Below are 14,132 nucleotides of genomic sequence, written 5' to 3' on the forward strand. Positions count from 1 at the left end.
TGAAATATTTTCTAATAGGAGTTTTAAGACGTACTTCTACTACATAACCATAGGAAACCAAGATACTGTGTATGTATTTTTGGCAATATTGAGAACTAGGTTTCAGAATTTAAAAAACCCTTCCCACAACTATGAGGTATAAGCACATTTTTAGTCTTCAGTTTTCTCAGGGGTTAGATGGATCTTGAAAGATCATTTGTGATGACTAAGTAACATGAACTTGATATTGTCATTGATAAAAAATACATCTAGAGCACTGTTTCTTTCTACAACGTGAAGTACAAAGCCCTGGGAACAAGAAAGTTACCTGATGATTTTGTTCTACTCCACGCCCTCCGTGCAGATGCAGTTGTCCCAGACCAACCTGAAAATTAACAAAAATGAGCAAAAGTAAATGGTAGCATCTGGTGTGTCATTAAATTAGACCAGTAAGAAATCATTTGGTCATAAAAATGCTTCTCTTCAGAATTCAAAAAAGTGAAGACTTAAGTCTTAACTCCTGAAGATATTACTCTACTTAAACCTACATTTTTTAAAACCTGAAAATGCCTGCTTTTAATTACAAGGTATCTTTCTGAAATAAAGGCAAACCAAAAGTGAATTTGTCACCAATGAACTCACTCTAAAGGAAGTACTGAAGGATTTTTTTTTTTTTTAAGATTTTATTTATTTACTTAACAGAGAGAGAGACAGCGAGAGAGGGAACACAAGCAGGGGGAGTGGGAGGGGGAGAAGCAGGCTTCCCGCCAAGCAGGGAGCCCAATGCGGGGCTCGGTCCCAGGACCCTGGGATCATGACCTGAGCCGAAGGCAGACGCTTAACGACTGAGCCACCCAGGCCCCCCTTAAAGGATGTTCTTTAGAAGGAAGGAAAATTATCCTGGGAAGCCTGGCAGTAAGAAGTAAAGAGGGATGGAAAGTTAAACTTATAGGGGGAGCCTGGGTGGCTTAGTCGTTAAGCATCTGCCTTTGGCTCAGGTCATGATCCCAGGGTCCTGGGATCGAGCCCCACATGGGGCTCCCTGCTCCGCAGGAAGCCTGCTTCTCCCTCTCCCACTCCCCCTGCTTGTGTTCCCTCTCTCGCTGTCTCTCTCTCTCTGTCAAATAAATAAATAAAATCTTTAAAAAAAGAAAGTTAAACTTATGAATAAATCTAATTATATGGACTGTATACAAGAATAATATCTTGCAGGATCCAAAAATATATAGAATTATAACACATACAGAGTACTCTAAAGTTTGCATTGTCCAAGAAATGGTAAAAGTGCTCATTCATACTAGACTTTGATAAAAGAGTAGTAAAACAAAGTCCAACTATCACCTTAGTAGAGGGGAGGAGGTACAACACCAAAACACTGAAACCAAGAGAATGTAAGAAAAGACACATAAAGAAGCATGGAAAAGCAAAATGAAAGAAAGCAAGCAACATAGAAAATGTAAACACAAATATTCATTACTTTCAATTAAAAGACTGTCAGAATGGATAAAAAAAAAAGTAAAAGTAGTCCGATGATGCTTCCAAGAGACATACCTTAAACATAAGAGATGAATACAAAAGATAGAAAAGATATTCCATGTAAATACTAACCAAAAGAAAGTGGCATAGCTGGCTAGTACCAGACAAAGTACAATTTAAAGCAAAAAACAGGGCGCCTGGGTGGCTCAGTTGGTTAAGCGGCTGCCTTCGGCTCAGGTCATGATCCTGGAGTCCCGGGATCGAGTCCCGCATCGGGCTCCCTGCTCGGCAGGGAGTCTGCTTCTCCCTCTGACCCTCCCCCCTCTCATGTGCTCTCTCTCTCTCCTCTCATCCTCTCTCTCAAATAAATAAATAAAATCTTTAATAAATAAGTAAATAAATAAATAAAGCAAAAAACATTTCTGGAGATAAAAGAGGACATTTCATGATATACAAGCTAGTTTAACAAAAAGATAACAGTATTAAGTCTATATGCAATCTACATGGCCTAACATACATAAATCAAAATTGATAGAAATACAAGAAGACACAGACATATGCACACCAAGGGGGCAATTTAAACAATACTGTCTCAGCACTGGACAGAAAAAGCAGACAAATTCAGTAAGGATTCACAAGATTTGAACAACAGGATTAAGAAACATAACTCAATTGACACATAAAGAACACTATACCCAAAGACTGTAAAATTTATATTCTCTTGGGCGCCTGGGTGGCTCAGTTGGTTAAGCGACTGCCTTCGGCTCAGGTCATGATCCTGGAGTCCCGGGATCGAGTCCCGCATCGGGCTCCCTGCTCGGCAGGGAGTCTGCTTCTCCCTCTGACCCTCTTCCCTCTCGTGCTGTCTCTCATTCTCTCTCTCTCAAATAAATAAATAAAATCTTTAAAAAAAAAAAATTTATATTCTCTTTAGCACACGAAATTTGCCCAAACAATGGATCATAAAGCAAGTCTCAGGAAATCCCACACAAATGAAATCATACATAGCATATTCTTATTTTATTTAGATGCAGGCTCCCCGCTGAGCAGGGAGCCCAACATGGGGCTCGATCCCAGCACCCTGGGATCATGCCCTGAGCTGAAGGCAGACGCTTAACCAACTGAGCCACCCAGGAGCCCCAGGGAGAGGGAATCTTAAGGAGATTCTGCAATGAGTGTGAAGCCCGACACAGCGCTTGATCTCACAACCTGAGCAAAAACCAGGAGTCAGATGCTTAGCTGACTGTGCCCTCCCAGGTGCCCCATACAGAGAATATTCTGACCACAGTGGATTAAGCTAGAAATCAACACAAAGGGTAAGTAATAAATCTCCCATTTATATGAAAAACTAAGCAATGCACTTCTAAAATTACACATGGGTCAGAAGAATCACAATGAATATTAGAGCTAAATATCATGAAAACTATGACAGCAGGGAAATGTATTCTATCACATATCAAGATCTATAAAGTATAGAAATTTAAGACAGTACTGATGCACAAGACATGCAAGAGAATATGCACAGAGCATTATTTGCAATCGCCCAGATCTGGGAAGAGTAAAATGGGTAAATAAGCTGTGGGATTTTTATACAATGAAATACTACAGGGCAATGTAAATGAATGAATTTCAGCTACATGAAAACACATGGATTGATTTCATAAACATAATGCTGAGCAAAAGAAGCTGATACCAAAAAATGCTGTATGATTTTTTTTTTTAACGTAAAATTCAAAGCCAGGACAAACTGATCCATAGTGGTAGAAGTCAGCTCAGAGGGCAACCCACCGGGCGGGCGGGGGCCGCTGCTGGGATGCTAGCTATGCTTCACAGGAGGCTCACCTGGTGCTCAATCAGGGGGGCTGTAGGCTTCCGATTTTTATACTTTTCTGTATTAAGGTTGCAATTCAAGTAGTAAAAAGAACAAAATGATATACTATACCACATATGGATTTTTTTAGCTTGAGTTTTCCACTGAATACACTAAAGTCAGCTTTCCATAGTAAGTAGTATTCTACATAATTTTTAATGGTTGCATAAAATTCCATACATGGAAGTGTCATAATTGAGCTAAATAATTCCCTATTTTGGGGCTTTTAGATAGTTTTGAATTTTAACTGGCCTCTGATGTAAAAGACAGATGTTTAATTAGACAAGATAACTTTATTAAAATTTCTATGAGCTAAGATTTGGATCTTTCACCATAGTTTTTTTTTTTTTTAAATCATAAGATTCCCTTCTGTTAAGTCTTAAAATCAATTGTTCTTAAAAAGTATCTAATACTCATGTCTCTATGTGTCTAAATCAGAAAAGACCTGTAAACTGCATAGAAAAAAAGGGAAATGTTGAAGTCCTCTTTTTTATTTCAGGATTATCAAATAACAAATTATACACGGTACTTTGATGGATATACCATTACAATTTACATTGAACAAGGTTACTTCTGTCCTTGACCTTGAGGAAATTATGGTCTAAGATGAGCAAAGGAAACATGAACAGTAAATGGCTCTGAAGGGCATCTGAAATTCCAAATGTTCCAGAGACTTTTTGTTGAAAGAAAGTGGCAGTTTTCATCCTTGGTGACTCCAATAAGAGCCTTCATCATCAAGACACTGCTCTGTTCAAGCAGTGGTTTCCAACCATGGTGCAATCGCCTGGCCAGCTTCTATGAACTATCAATGCCTAGCCTACAACCTCGATGCATCCAAATGGAAATGTCTTGACAGTATGAGACTCTTGGTACTTTTAAAAATAATGCTACTCAGGTGATTCTAATATGCAGTTAATAACGGCTCAGAGCAATGGAAATGTTTCTTATGGATGTAAGTGCTTGCCCCACGACTGTTACAACGCAGTGACAAACATCATGAGATGTTAAACACATACCTGCGCTTGTACATCACCTTTTTCTGCTAGGAACTGATAGTATTGAATCAAATCTTCTTCCAGCATTCCACTATTCATTCCTGGATTTTCCACCTCGTCAGGCAGCCGTATTCTCTGTACTACTGAGCCTCCTGTCAGCGAGATATCACTAGCAACTAAACAGGGCGATGAAGTAATTAACATGGAGGAAGGTCAGAAGGATTGTTCCACAGAAGGAAGTAGAATTTCAGCTGCCAAACACTTACAGACACTATGCTAACAGTAATCTATAGATTACAAAATAGTAATCTATACAGACCCAGCGTTTTCCACAAAATATTTAGTAAGTGGAATCCAAAGTGTACATGTACGCGTGCGCACATGCACGCGCACACACACACAAAGGAGATCTTAGTCAACTAGTGTAAAGATCATTCCATTTAAGAGTCATCATGATTATTTCAAGTAGTACAACAAAAACAGATGTATTTGAAGTTAATTCCATTCTGTTTTCTGTTTCTTCTGATAAGGTGAAAGGCAAAAAAAATAGATACCATGATTGGCAACAAGACGATAGTGAGTCAGTGCTGATTCGCAACTCTGGAGGACTCCGATGCCAGCCCAGTACCGATAACCCTGTGAGACAAGCTCCAGTGAGAAGACTGCAGGTTCACACGCTTCACTGGCATTCTTGTCGGAATGAATGAAGCCACCCGCGCTCAGGACGTACTTCTGCAGTCCCTTGATCCCAGTATATTACCACCTCGTTTATCCTGAGTTTTAGGTTCTGAGGTAATTTATTCAGCAACCCCAAAAACCAGACTATAGGTAAGAACTAGGAAATAATAAAGTTCCCAAAGAAATCAAAATAGATGCCGTGAACTTTATGGATGAAATGTGCACATCTCACGTGCAAGAGAAAATTACTTAGGTTCTTGCTTAGAACACATTCTAATCTTATTTTAAACCTGATTTTAACAAAAATGGGTTAATCTACCAAACGAGGAAAGAAGCAACAAACGAGCAAAATAGGGAAGATGAGAGACTACTAGGAGCAGGCACAGTAACATGAGCAAAAAATGATTTCAGACTGAGGAGGAAGATAGCTAACTATAAAGAACAGAACAAAAAAAAGTAGAGCTCTCTTGAGTCATTCAGCACAGACTTAAATAACTTTACAATCTTTAACAATTCTTAGGGCACTACTGTATAATAACGTGTATAATATTTAATGTTCTTATTCCGTAGTCACTATTCAAGAAGATTGGTAAATAAAAAAAAAGATATTGGTCAGAAATATTTAACATATTTTTAAAAAAATTTTTTTAAATTTTATTTTATTATGTTAATCACCATACATTACATCATGAGTTTCTGATGTAGTGTTCCATGATTCATTGTTTGCATATAACACCCAGTGCTCCATTCAATACGTGCCCTCTTTAATACCCATCACCAGGCTAACCCATCCCCCCACCCCCTCCCCTCTAGAACCCTCAGTTTGTTTCTCAGAGTCCATAGTCTCTCATGGTTCGTCTCCCCCTCCGATTTCACCCCCTTCATTTTTCCCTTCCTACTATCTTTTTCTTTTCCTTTTTTTTTTTTTTAACATATAATGTATTATTTGTTTCAGAGGTACAGGTCTGTGATTCAACAGTCTGACACAATTCACAGCGCTCACCATAGCACATACCCTCCCCAATGTAACATATTTTTGCCATATAAAAATATGCTTTAAATTTCTGGAAAATTGATCTAAAAGGAACTTTTCAGTTACTGTTTGAGGAATAAATGTTACCTACCATAGACGAAAAAAGCCAATGGGAAAAAAACCTTCAAAATTAGTGAGGAATGTTTCAGAAAGTTGGAGCAACATCCTTGTTTTTCACTGGCTTAAACTACTTCAGCAGTTTATGTCTGTACAGATGAGGTCCAAGTTCCTTGGCGTGACATACAGACCATTTACGTGATTCCTGATAAGTTTCCTGATGTTCTACTCTCCAGCCACACTAAAGAGCCTGTATTTTCTTGCAAGCACCACATTCCCTCATCACTGTCCTTCTGCATATATTGCTCCTACTGTCTGAATGCCCTTCCACTTCTATTCATACTCACTGCTATTTATCCCTCAAGAATTACTTTAGTTACTTCTTTCCTCAGAAGTAACTCCTTTAACCTCTCCTTCCAACACCAGTGTAGGTTAAGTGCCTTTCTAGCTGATTCCTGTAACAATCTCCTTATTTGTATAAATTTAAATGTAAAACATAAATCAATTTTCAATGTAAAATCTGTGATAACCAAAGAAATGATTTTGACAAACATTTCCAACTTACGGAAAATAAAAAAGAGCCATTTATCACAAGGGCAATCAGCCAAAGTCATCATTTTAAAGAAAAACTGTGGACTGTGCAAATTTTCATCCATGTATAGATACAAGTGTTGTACCCATTAACAAGAATTTGAAAAATGTTCAACTGAATATTTGATCTTAATGAATATAAGTGCATCTCATTCATGAAAGCTAGAAAAGCTATGGCCCCCCTCATGAACCAAAAATTCTGCTCCTCAATGTTACTAAAGTCTTACTTACCAAAACCATGTGCGCTATTAGGTTGCCCCCGAGAGCTCCAAAAGTATAATATACGAGGGCCTGGGAAAGAACAAAATATGCTTAAGTGAACACAGGCACACATTGACCCAATTCAAATGGTAGTATACAATAAAATTTTAATAATATTACCTTTGCCTGACTTGAATTAACACCAAGTCCAGAGGCATAGAGAAAGCCAAGAGCCTGAAATAAAATGATAAAAGTAAGAATTCTTCCCTAGTGGAAGTTTATCCACAGACATAGTTTTATGAACAATGAAAAGATGCAAGAATCTTTAGATCTTGAAAGACTTGAACAATCCAATGTACAACTGTGGTTAATTGAGGAGCCTCAGAAATGCATTCAAGGTTTTACAAATTACACAATGAAATACAACTAAACAAATCAAAAAGTTTAGCTTGAAGATTAAAGACAGGCTTAATAAAATATTAATTACAAAACCAAAGCTGAACACACTTAAGCATGGCTTTTCCTTTATCTTGATCAACAGCTATTATGAGAACCAAAAAACCCCTATATCATCACATCAACGCATTACCTATCAAAGGAGAATACACAATGAAAATAGTAAGAGGCTACCAAGATAAACATCCTAGCAATAAAAAGGGGCGGCAAGGGTCATGTTGCAGGGGCAACAGAGAAAGGTCACTTCACAATGCTGAAGCACACACAATTTTTCATTACAAAAACCCCCAAAACAAAAAACTACAACCAAGCAAACAATACATTGATAAGGTTCTACCTTTGCCCACTGAGGACCATCCTTGAAGACATGAAAGTAAAAGCTAAAGTCAGAAAGGCAGGTGTATCATGTGCCAGCATTCATCAAAATCCATGAGCTCTTCTACATTTCCCAGCCACTCCCTGTCCCCGCCCCGCCCCCTCCCCGCCCTTGTACTTGGGTAGGGTCACGTGTTTAGGACGTGGCAAAGAGAGATGCAAGCCATTTTTAGGACTGGCCATTAAAAACTTTACAGAAGGGGCGCCAGGTGGCTCCGTTGTTAAGGACCTTCGGCTCAGGTCATGATCCCGGGGTCCTGGGATCGAGCCCCACATGGGGCTCCCTGCTTGGCGGGAAGCCTGCTTCTCCCTCCCCCACTCCCCCTGCTTGTGTTCCCGCTCTCTCTGTGTCTCTGTCAAATAAATAAATAAAATCTTCAAAAAAAACACAACAAACTTTATAGAAAATCCTCCAGCCCTCTCTTCTCCCTTCATGATGGCTCGAAAGCCCCATGTTTCAGATGGTACAGCTATGTGGCAGAAGTGGCCCTTGACTGAGTCAGCACTGGGAAGAGAGTGACATAGGCAGGGGAACCACATCGACCCTGGTGTGAACAAGGAGTAACTCTTTGTAGTGTTGAGCCAGTGTGATCCTGGGGCTATGTCTGTTACATCAGCTAGAATTAATTACCATGGAGAGAGCGCTTTGCAATATGCCATATAAAGCACTATGGCACTGTGGGGTGCTATTACTAGAGGGGAACGATGCCTGAGAAGTACAACCATTCTTAGAGCCAAATGTGTCTGCAGAATAAAGAATGTGTGTGTGAATTTATAAAATCTGACTTACACAAAGAAGGGAAAAAAAGCTTTGAAAACAAAGGGGGAACAATTAAGATATAACCTGTTTATAAATTAAACCAAAACTGTGTAAGAGTTGCAGACTTAGATATTCAGTCCTATAGAAAACAATGGTCACGGGGCACGTGGGTGGCTTAGTCGTTAAGCGTCTGCCTTGGGCTCAGGTCATGATCCCAGGGTCCTGGGATCGAGCCCCGCATCGGGCTCCTTGCTTGGCAGGGAGCCTGCTTCTCCCTCTCCCACTCCCCCTGCTCATGTTCCTGCTCTCTCTCTCTCTGTCATATAAATAAGTAAAATCTTTAAAAAAAAAAAAAAAAACGGTCACAATTCCTGTTATTGTTTAAACAGTCTAAAAACAGACTTCCGCTAACCGTGACTAGAAATTTTATATTTAAGCAAATCCCACACCTCCGATAAACCTGAATTACTGAGAGCACTTAAAAATAAATGTGGTGGCCTTCTAAATCCAGGTGTCAATCTTACTATTACCCATGCGAAATCAAGCAGAGAATATTTATCAATTGGTGTGATGTGATATGGGATGCAGAACATCCCCTTATAAGGCTGTCTGAGCCAAAAATACTTGACTTTAGTTCATCAGCCTTTAGCTGTGATATCCTCTATGGGAAATACAAATGATGAAGACCCCAAATAAAGGACAAAAGGAAGAAGCAAACAGACAAACTAAGAAGGCCATTTTGCAGAACAACTGGCCCTATCTCGGGCACAGACAAGAAAGAAAGGCAGGGACTCTCCTAGCATTAACAACCAAACAGAAGGTGTAGTCCTGGACTGGATAGTGCTTTGGACAAAACAGGGATAAAGGAAATGTTTTGGTTCTATGCCTTATGAAGACAGTCTGGGTGTTACATCTACTGGACTGGAATGATGAGGGCTATTTATCGAAAGAGCAAGGAAGGGAACAGTAGACAGTGACATCTCATTTTAATAAGAAGTTCACATGTATAAATACACAAAGAGAAAGGTCAAGAAGGGTGTGCATGCATTAACATGTTACCAATGTTCAGGTCTGTGTGGTACAGATATGATGTTTTCTTTCTTAGCTTTTTTTTTTGTATTTCTAGTTTCTTATAATGAACATGTACTGCTTCTGTAATAAAATATATTTTTTAAAAAAACACCAAGATTACCAAAAGCTGGAGCATCTGAACTTTGGAAAAAAGGCAATGGGGAGTGATTTCAGATAAAAAAATAATTACCTTTATGTTTCATTCTGTACAGATTGAATTTGGAAAACTACAAGTATAATTGTGGTAAGATGCAGCTGCAAAAATGCCTTAGGTGACCACAAGTGTTCTCACCCTGAGGAAGAAGACTGTCTGAGAAGATTGGTAAAATGATCTGCCACAGGATTTAAAGCCATTTTACCTTCCAGCCTTACTTGTTCAGGGAAGGCAGAGTATAAAGAGTAAACTACTGTGAAAATAAACAAGTGCTGTGTGCCAAGAGATTCTGCAATGAAAGTACACTTACAGTTTGTCCCTTAGGGGAGCCTTCTTCAGTCAGTTTCTCAAACATCTCTTTAGCTGCCTGGATATTCTGTGTCAGGTAATCACCAAACAAAAGAGCATATGACACTCTCTCCACGGCCTTGGTATGATTCATGCCTGCTGCCTTTTGAAGATACCGATATGCTCTTTAAACATAAGCAGTTAAAACAAAAACAAACACATTAGCAATATTTTGGAACTCCCATTAAAATTTTTACAGAATCTGGGGTGCCTGGCTGGCTCAGTTCGAAAAGCGTGTGACTCTTGATCTCGGGGTCGTGAGTTTGAACCCCAATTTGGGTGTAGAGATTACTTAAATAAAAAAAAAAACTTAAAATAATTTTTGTTTTTTTTCTTTTACAAAATCTACTAAAATGCAGAATAAATAATTTTCTTATTCTACAGAATCCCTCTGATATTTGATTTCCACTAAATTATGTTACTTATATATGTAGAAAACATTCTGGGCTACTTTTCTTTTTATGTAAGGTACCAGTTCTGTTATTCCAATATTTTAGAACAGTCTAAGAATGAGAGAGAATTATAATAATGTAGTATCTAATAAATAATCCAATGATAACCACTGCAATTTTCTTTTAAAATCTTTGCACAGACTATAACAAAAGTCAGCTGAAATTAAGGGACATAAAATGTTAAAAGACAGTCAACTGAACTTTATGTTCTTTCCAAATTCCTAAATTCTAGTGTTTGTCTGCAAGATAATTACAAAGCAAAAACAAAAAAACACCTGACAACAATTCCTTTTGTTTTATGTCATTTTGAATTCTGAATAGTACACATATTCTTGGCTCTTAGAAACTATTATAAATTTTAATTATTTCCATTTTGCTTATTGTTCATTCTTGTGATGAGTATTTATAATCTTTTTAGCCCGAAGAGCTGAAATCCGATAGAAGTAATGCCCCAATGTCTATAGGTCATATCAGGTTTTCTTATAATACAGCCTAAAAAAATCCTCTGTCTTTGGCAGTGCACTTAAACAAGTACTTAGTGCTTTTTATCTCAGTAATGGCCTAAGTCAGGGGAAGAATGGACTGGCAGTGCTACCTACTCTCTTTTCTGGCTTTTCTTGTTGCTTCCGTTGAGGATTTTCATCCCTGTCTGGTACATCATTTCCGCTTCCTGCATCTGCCGCCGTTTAGTGGCTTCTTCTTCAGCTAAAAAGAAAATGTCAGATGCTTTTAAATCGATTTTAATTTTAAATCAATTATTTATTAAACATCAGTATATATTCTTTCCTCTGGGTAGTTACCAATACAGTGATATGTCACTATTTCGCAGTCTGATTTTAAGGACACATGCTTTTATGTGTGGCCTTATCTGACTAAAGTTAAGACTTTTTTAAAAAACAATAAAACTCATTAAAATCACTTCCTTGTAAAGAAAGCTGTATCAACCTGTTTTTGGAAAGTGCTTTTCTGCTAGTAATTCTAAAACTTTTTATATAAGTCAACTAAAATTCCAGTAGAGCCTTATGATTATATGCAAAGGTGAGCTAAAATTGAAGAACAAGAGAACAATAAAAAAACGTGGCTATTAAGGAGGGTACTACTGCATGGAGCACTGGGTGTTATACAAAAACAATGGATCGTGGATCACCACATCAAAAACCAATGATGTATTGTATGGTGACTAACATAATAAAATTAAAAAAACAAAAACAAAAACAATAGTTAGGGGTACCTGAGTGGCTCAGCTGTTAAGCGTCTGTCTTTGCCTCAGGTCATGATCCCAGGGTCCTGGGATCAAGCCCCGCATCGGGCTCCCTGCTCAGCGGGAAGCCTGCTTCTCCCTCTCCCACTCCCCCTGCGTGTGTTCCCTCTCTTGCTATGTCTCTCTGTCAAATAAATAAATAAAAAAATCTTTAAAAACAAAACAAAACAAAAAAATAGTCAGAAAAAATACTGTTGTAGTCAAAGGACACTTTAGCCTCACCAGAAAGGCTGTGTCTTTACAAGGAGAAAATATGTGACTAATTACATAATGAAAAATTAGTTGAAAAAAAGGATTTTTATTAAATATAGATTTTGATTTAATAGTCAAGATTCTGTTTTTTCCTATGTACTGATACAACACTGAAAATCATAGCATTAGATTTCCCCAAAATTATTTTGCTACTGTTAGAAAGCATTTTAACAGAAATCTAAAACTCATCAAGAGACATTTGAATATTTCATTCGGAGTTATTTATAGAAATAGAAGTGACTTCTTGTAATATAAAAACAAAATTTGATGTATTAAACAGGAGTACCTAATTGTACTGGCCCACATCCAAAGATGGACTATATTTGACTATCTCTAAGGAATGCCTAAATATTCTATCAGAGCCATTATTTTGAAAATGTCATCTGGCATCAAAAGAGGTATGTTCAAGATTTTCTTTGTTCTTTAACAGAAAGTTCTTCCCAAAAACATAGCTTGCCTTCAGAGGCAAAACTGACATTAACATTTAGGGCAGTTAAATATACTGTATCTGTCAAATATTACCTTAGCACAGAATATTTCACTCAAAGTATTTTAGGAAAAGTTTTCAATTAGCAATAATTGCACCTCGGATAAACCTCATTGGTTACAATACTGCCACTGCGCAAAGCTCAAAGTATTTTAAAAATGGAATATTATGCAGCCATCAAAAGGAATGAGATCTTGCCATTTGCAACGACGTGGATGGAACTGGAGGGTATTATGCTGAGCGAAGTAAGTCAAACAGAGAAAGACATGTATCATATGACCTCACTGATATGAGGAATTCTTAATTGCAGGAAATAAACTGAGGGTTGCTGGAGTGGGGGGTGGGGTGGGAGGGATGGGGTGACTGGGTGATAGACACTGGGGAGGGTATGTGCTCTGGTAAGCGCTGTGAATTGTGCAAGACTGTTGAATCACAGATCTGTACCTCTGAAACAAATAATGCAATATATGTTAAGAAAAAAAAAAAGAAGAAGAAGGTAGCGGGAGGGGAAGAATGAAGCGGGGGAAATCGGAGGGGTAGACGAACCATGAGAGATGATGGACTCTGAAAAACAAACAGGGTTCTAGAGGGGAGGGGGTGGGAGGATGGGTTAGCCTGGTGGTGGGTATTGAGGAGGGCACGTTCTGCATGGAGCACTGGGTGTTATGCACAAACAATGAATCATGGAACACTTCATCTAAAACTAATGATGTAATGTATGGGGATTAACATAACAATAAAAAATTTTAAAAAAGGTATTATCTATTTTTCTTCTAAGTACTATTAATTAACCTCAGCATAATGTTCTGTTTTTATTGCCAAAAACCGTTTTACGTTAATTAATTTAGCAGCCTGCCTGAGGGTTTGCAGAACAACCTGAGCACACCAACAGAAAATCATCTCTAAATAAAACACAAGTGTGATAAACTGGCCAAGTGATAGCCTGGAAGTGAGTATACTGCATGCTTCCTGCTCTTAAGTCCATTCTTTAAGACTATATCTATACCACTGACGGGGACCACTTCTGACCAAGGTGGGGAAAGGATGGCTAGAAAAAGGCCTTAAAAATGTTGTCTGAGACATAAAGCAATGTGGACATGCCTCCTACTGAGCAATACTTACTTTCACAAAAGCCCCACTTTTCATCTGCCTTGTAGTCATAGGTTGTAGCACACCACAATCTACCATCTTCCCTCCCATCTGATGTACATTCGTCATACTCCTTATCCAGGAACAGAAAAGGGAAGTGGCAGGGCTCCCCATGTGCTGTGCCTTCAATGGCGGTCAGAGCTGAAAAGAAAAGAAAAAACTCTAAACACGAATAGCACTTCTGGTATCCATGGACTTAATACTGTCAATTCTAATGATCAGAATTTGAAGACAAAAATACATGATTTGAAATGGGGAACATGAAAGAGTCAGCATCAATTTTCTTTAGGATGACTTAAGGATAGGTCAACTTAGTGAACATGGCTGGCTTAGTGTACATGGCAGCTCTGTATCTAGCTTAGAATTTCTGAAGGTCTTAAGATCTGATAAAGCTTAGGGGCACCTGGGTGGCTCAGTCGTTAAGCGTCTGCCTTCGGCTCAGGTCATGATCCCAGGGTCCTGGGATCGAACCCCGCATCGGGCTCCC

The 14,132-nt window shown here is 38.5% G+C and overlaps 1 protein-coding gene and 1 pseudogene across 2 annotated transcripts in view; both read right to left on the reverse strand.

The window, feature by feature from the left end:
* The window catches only part of SEL1L (SEL1L adaptor subunit of SYVN1 ubiquitin ligase), a 56,640-nt gene that overhangs the window by 20,702 nt on the left and 21,806 nt on the right, over positions 1-14,132 (reverse strand). For both annotated transcript variants that reach the window (XM_064571444.1, XM_064571445.1), the window contains exons 4-11: positions 13,619-13,786; positions 11,096-11,201; positions 10,007-10,169; positions 7,061-7,114; positions 6,911-6,970; positions 4,875-4,956; positions 4,342-4,496; positions 308-364 (exon numbers count right to left, since the gene is read on the reverse strand). In XM_064571444.1, the coding sequence (XP_064427514.1) occupies positions 308-364; positions 4,342-4,496; positions 4,875-4,956; positions 6,911-6,970; positions 7,061-7,114; positions 10,007-10,169; positions 11,096-11,201; positions 13,619-13,786 (845 nt within the window). The remainder of the gene's footprint in view (positions 1-307; positions 365-4,341; positions 4,497-4,874; positions 4,957-6,910; positions 6,971-7,060; positions 7,115-10,006; positions 10,170-11,095; positions 11,202-13,618; positions 13,787-14,132) is intronic.
* Positions 12,509-12,639, reverse strand: LOC123862794 (U4 spliceosomal RNA; annotated as a pseudogene).

The sequence above is a fragment of the Mirounga angustirostris genome, unplaced genomic scaffold, assembly GCF_029215605.1.
Source record: "Mirounga angustirostris isolate CCGP_5_RB_7025 unplaced genomic scaffold, mMirAng1.0.hap1 SCAF_9, whole genome shotgun sequence".
NCBI lineage: Eukaryota > Metazoa > Chordata > Mammalia > Carnivora > Phocidae > Mirounga > Mirounga angustirostris.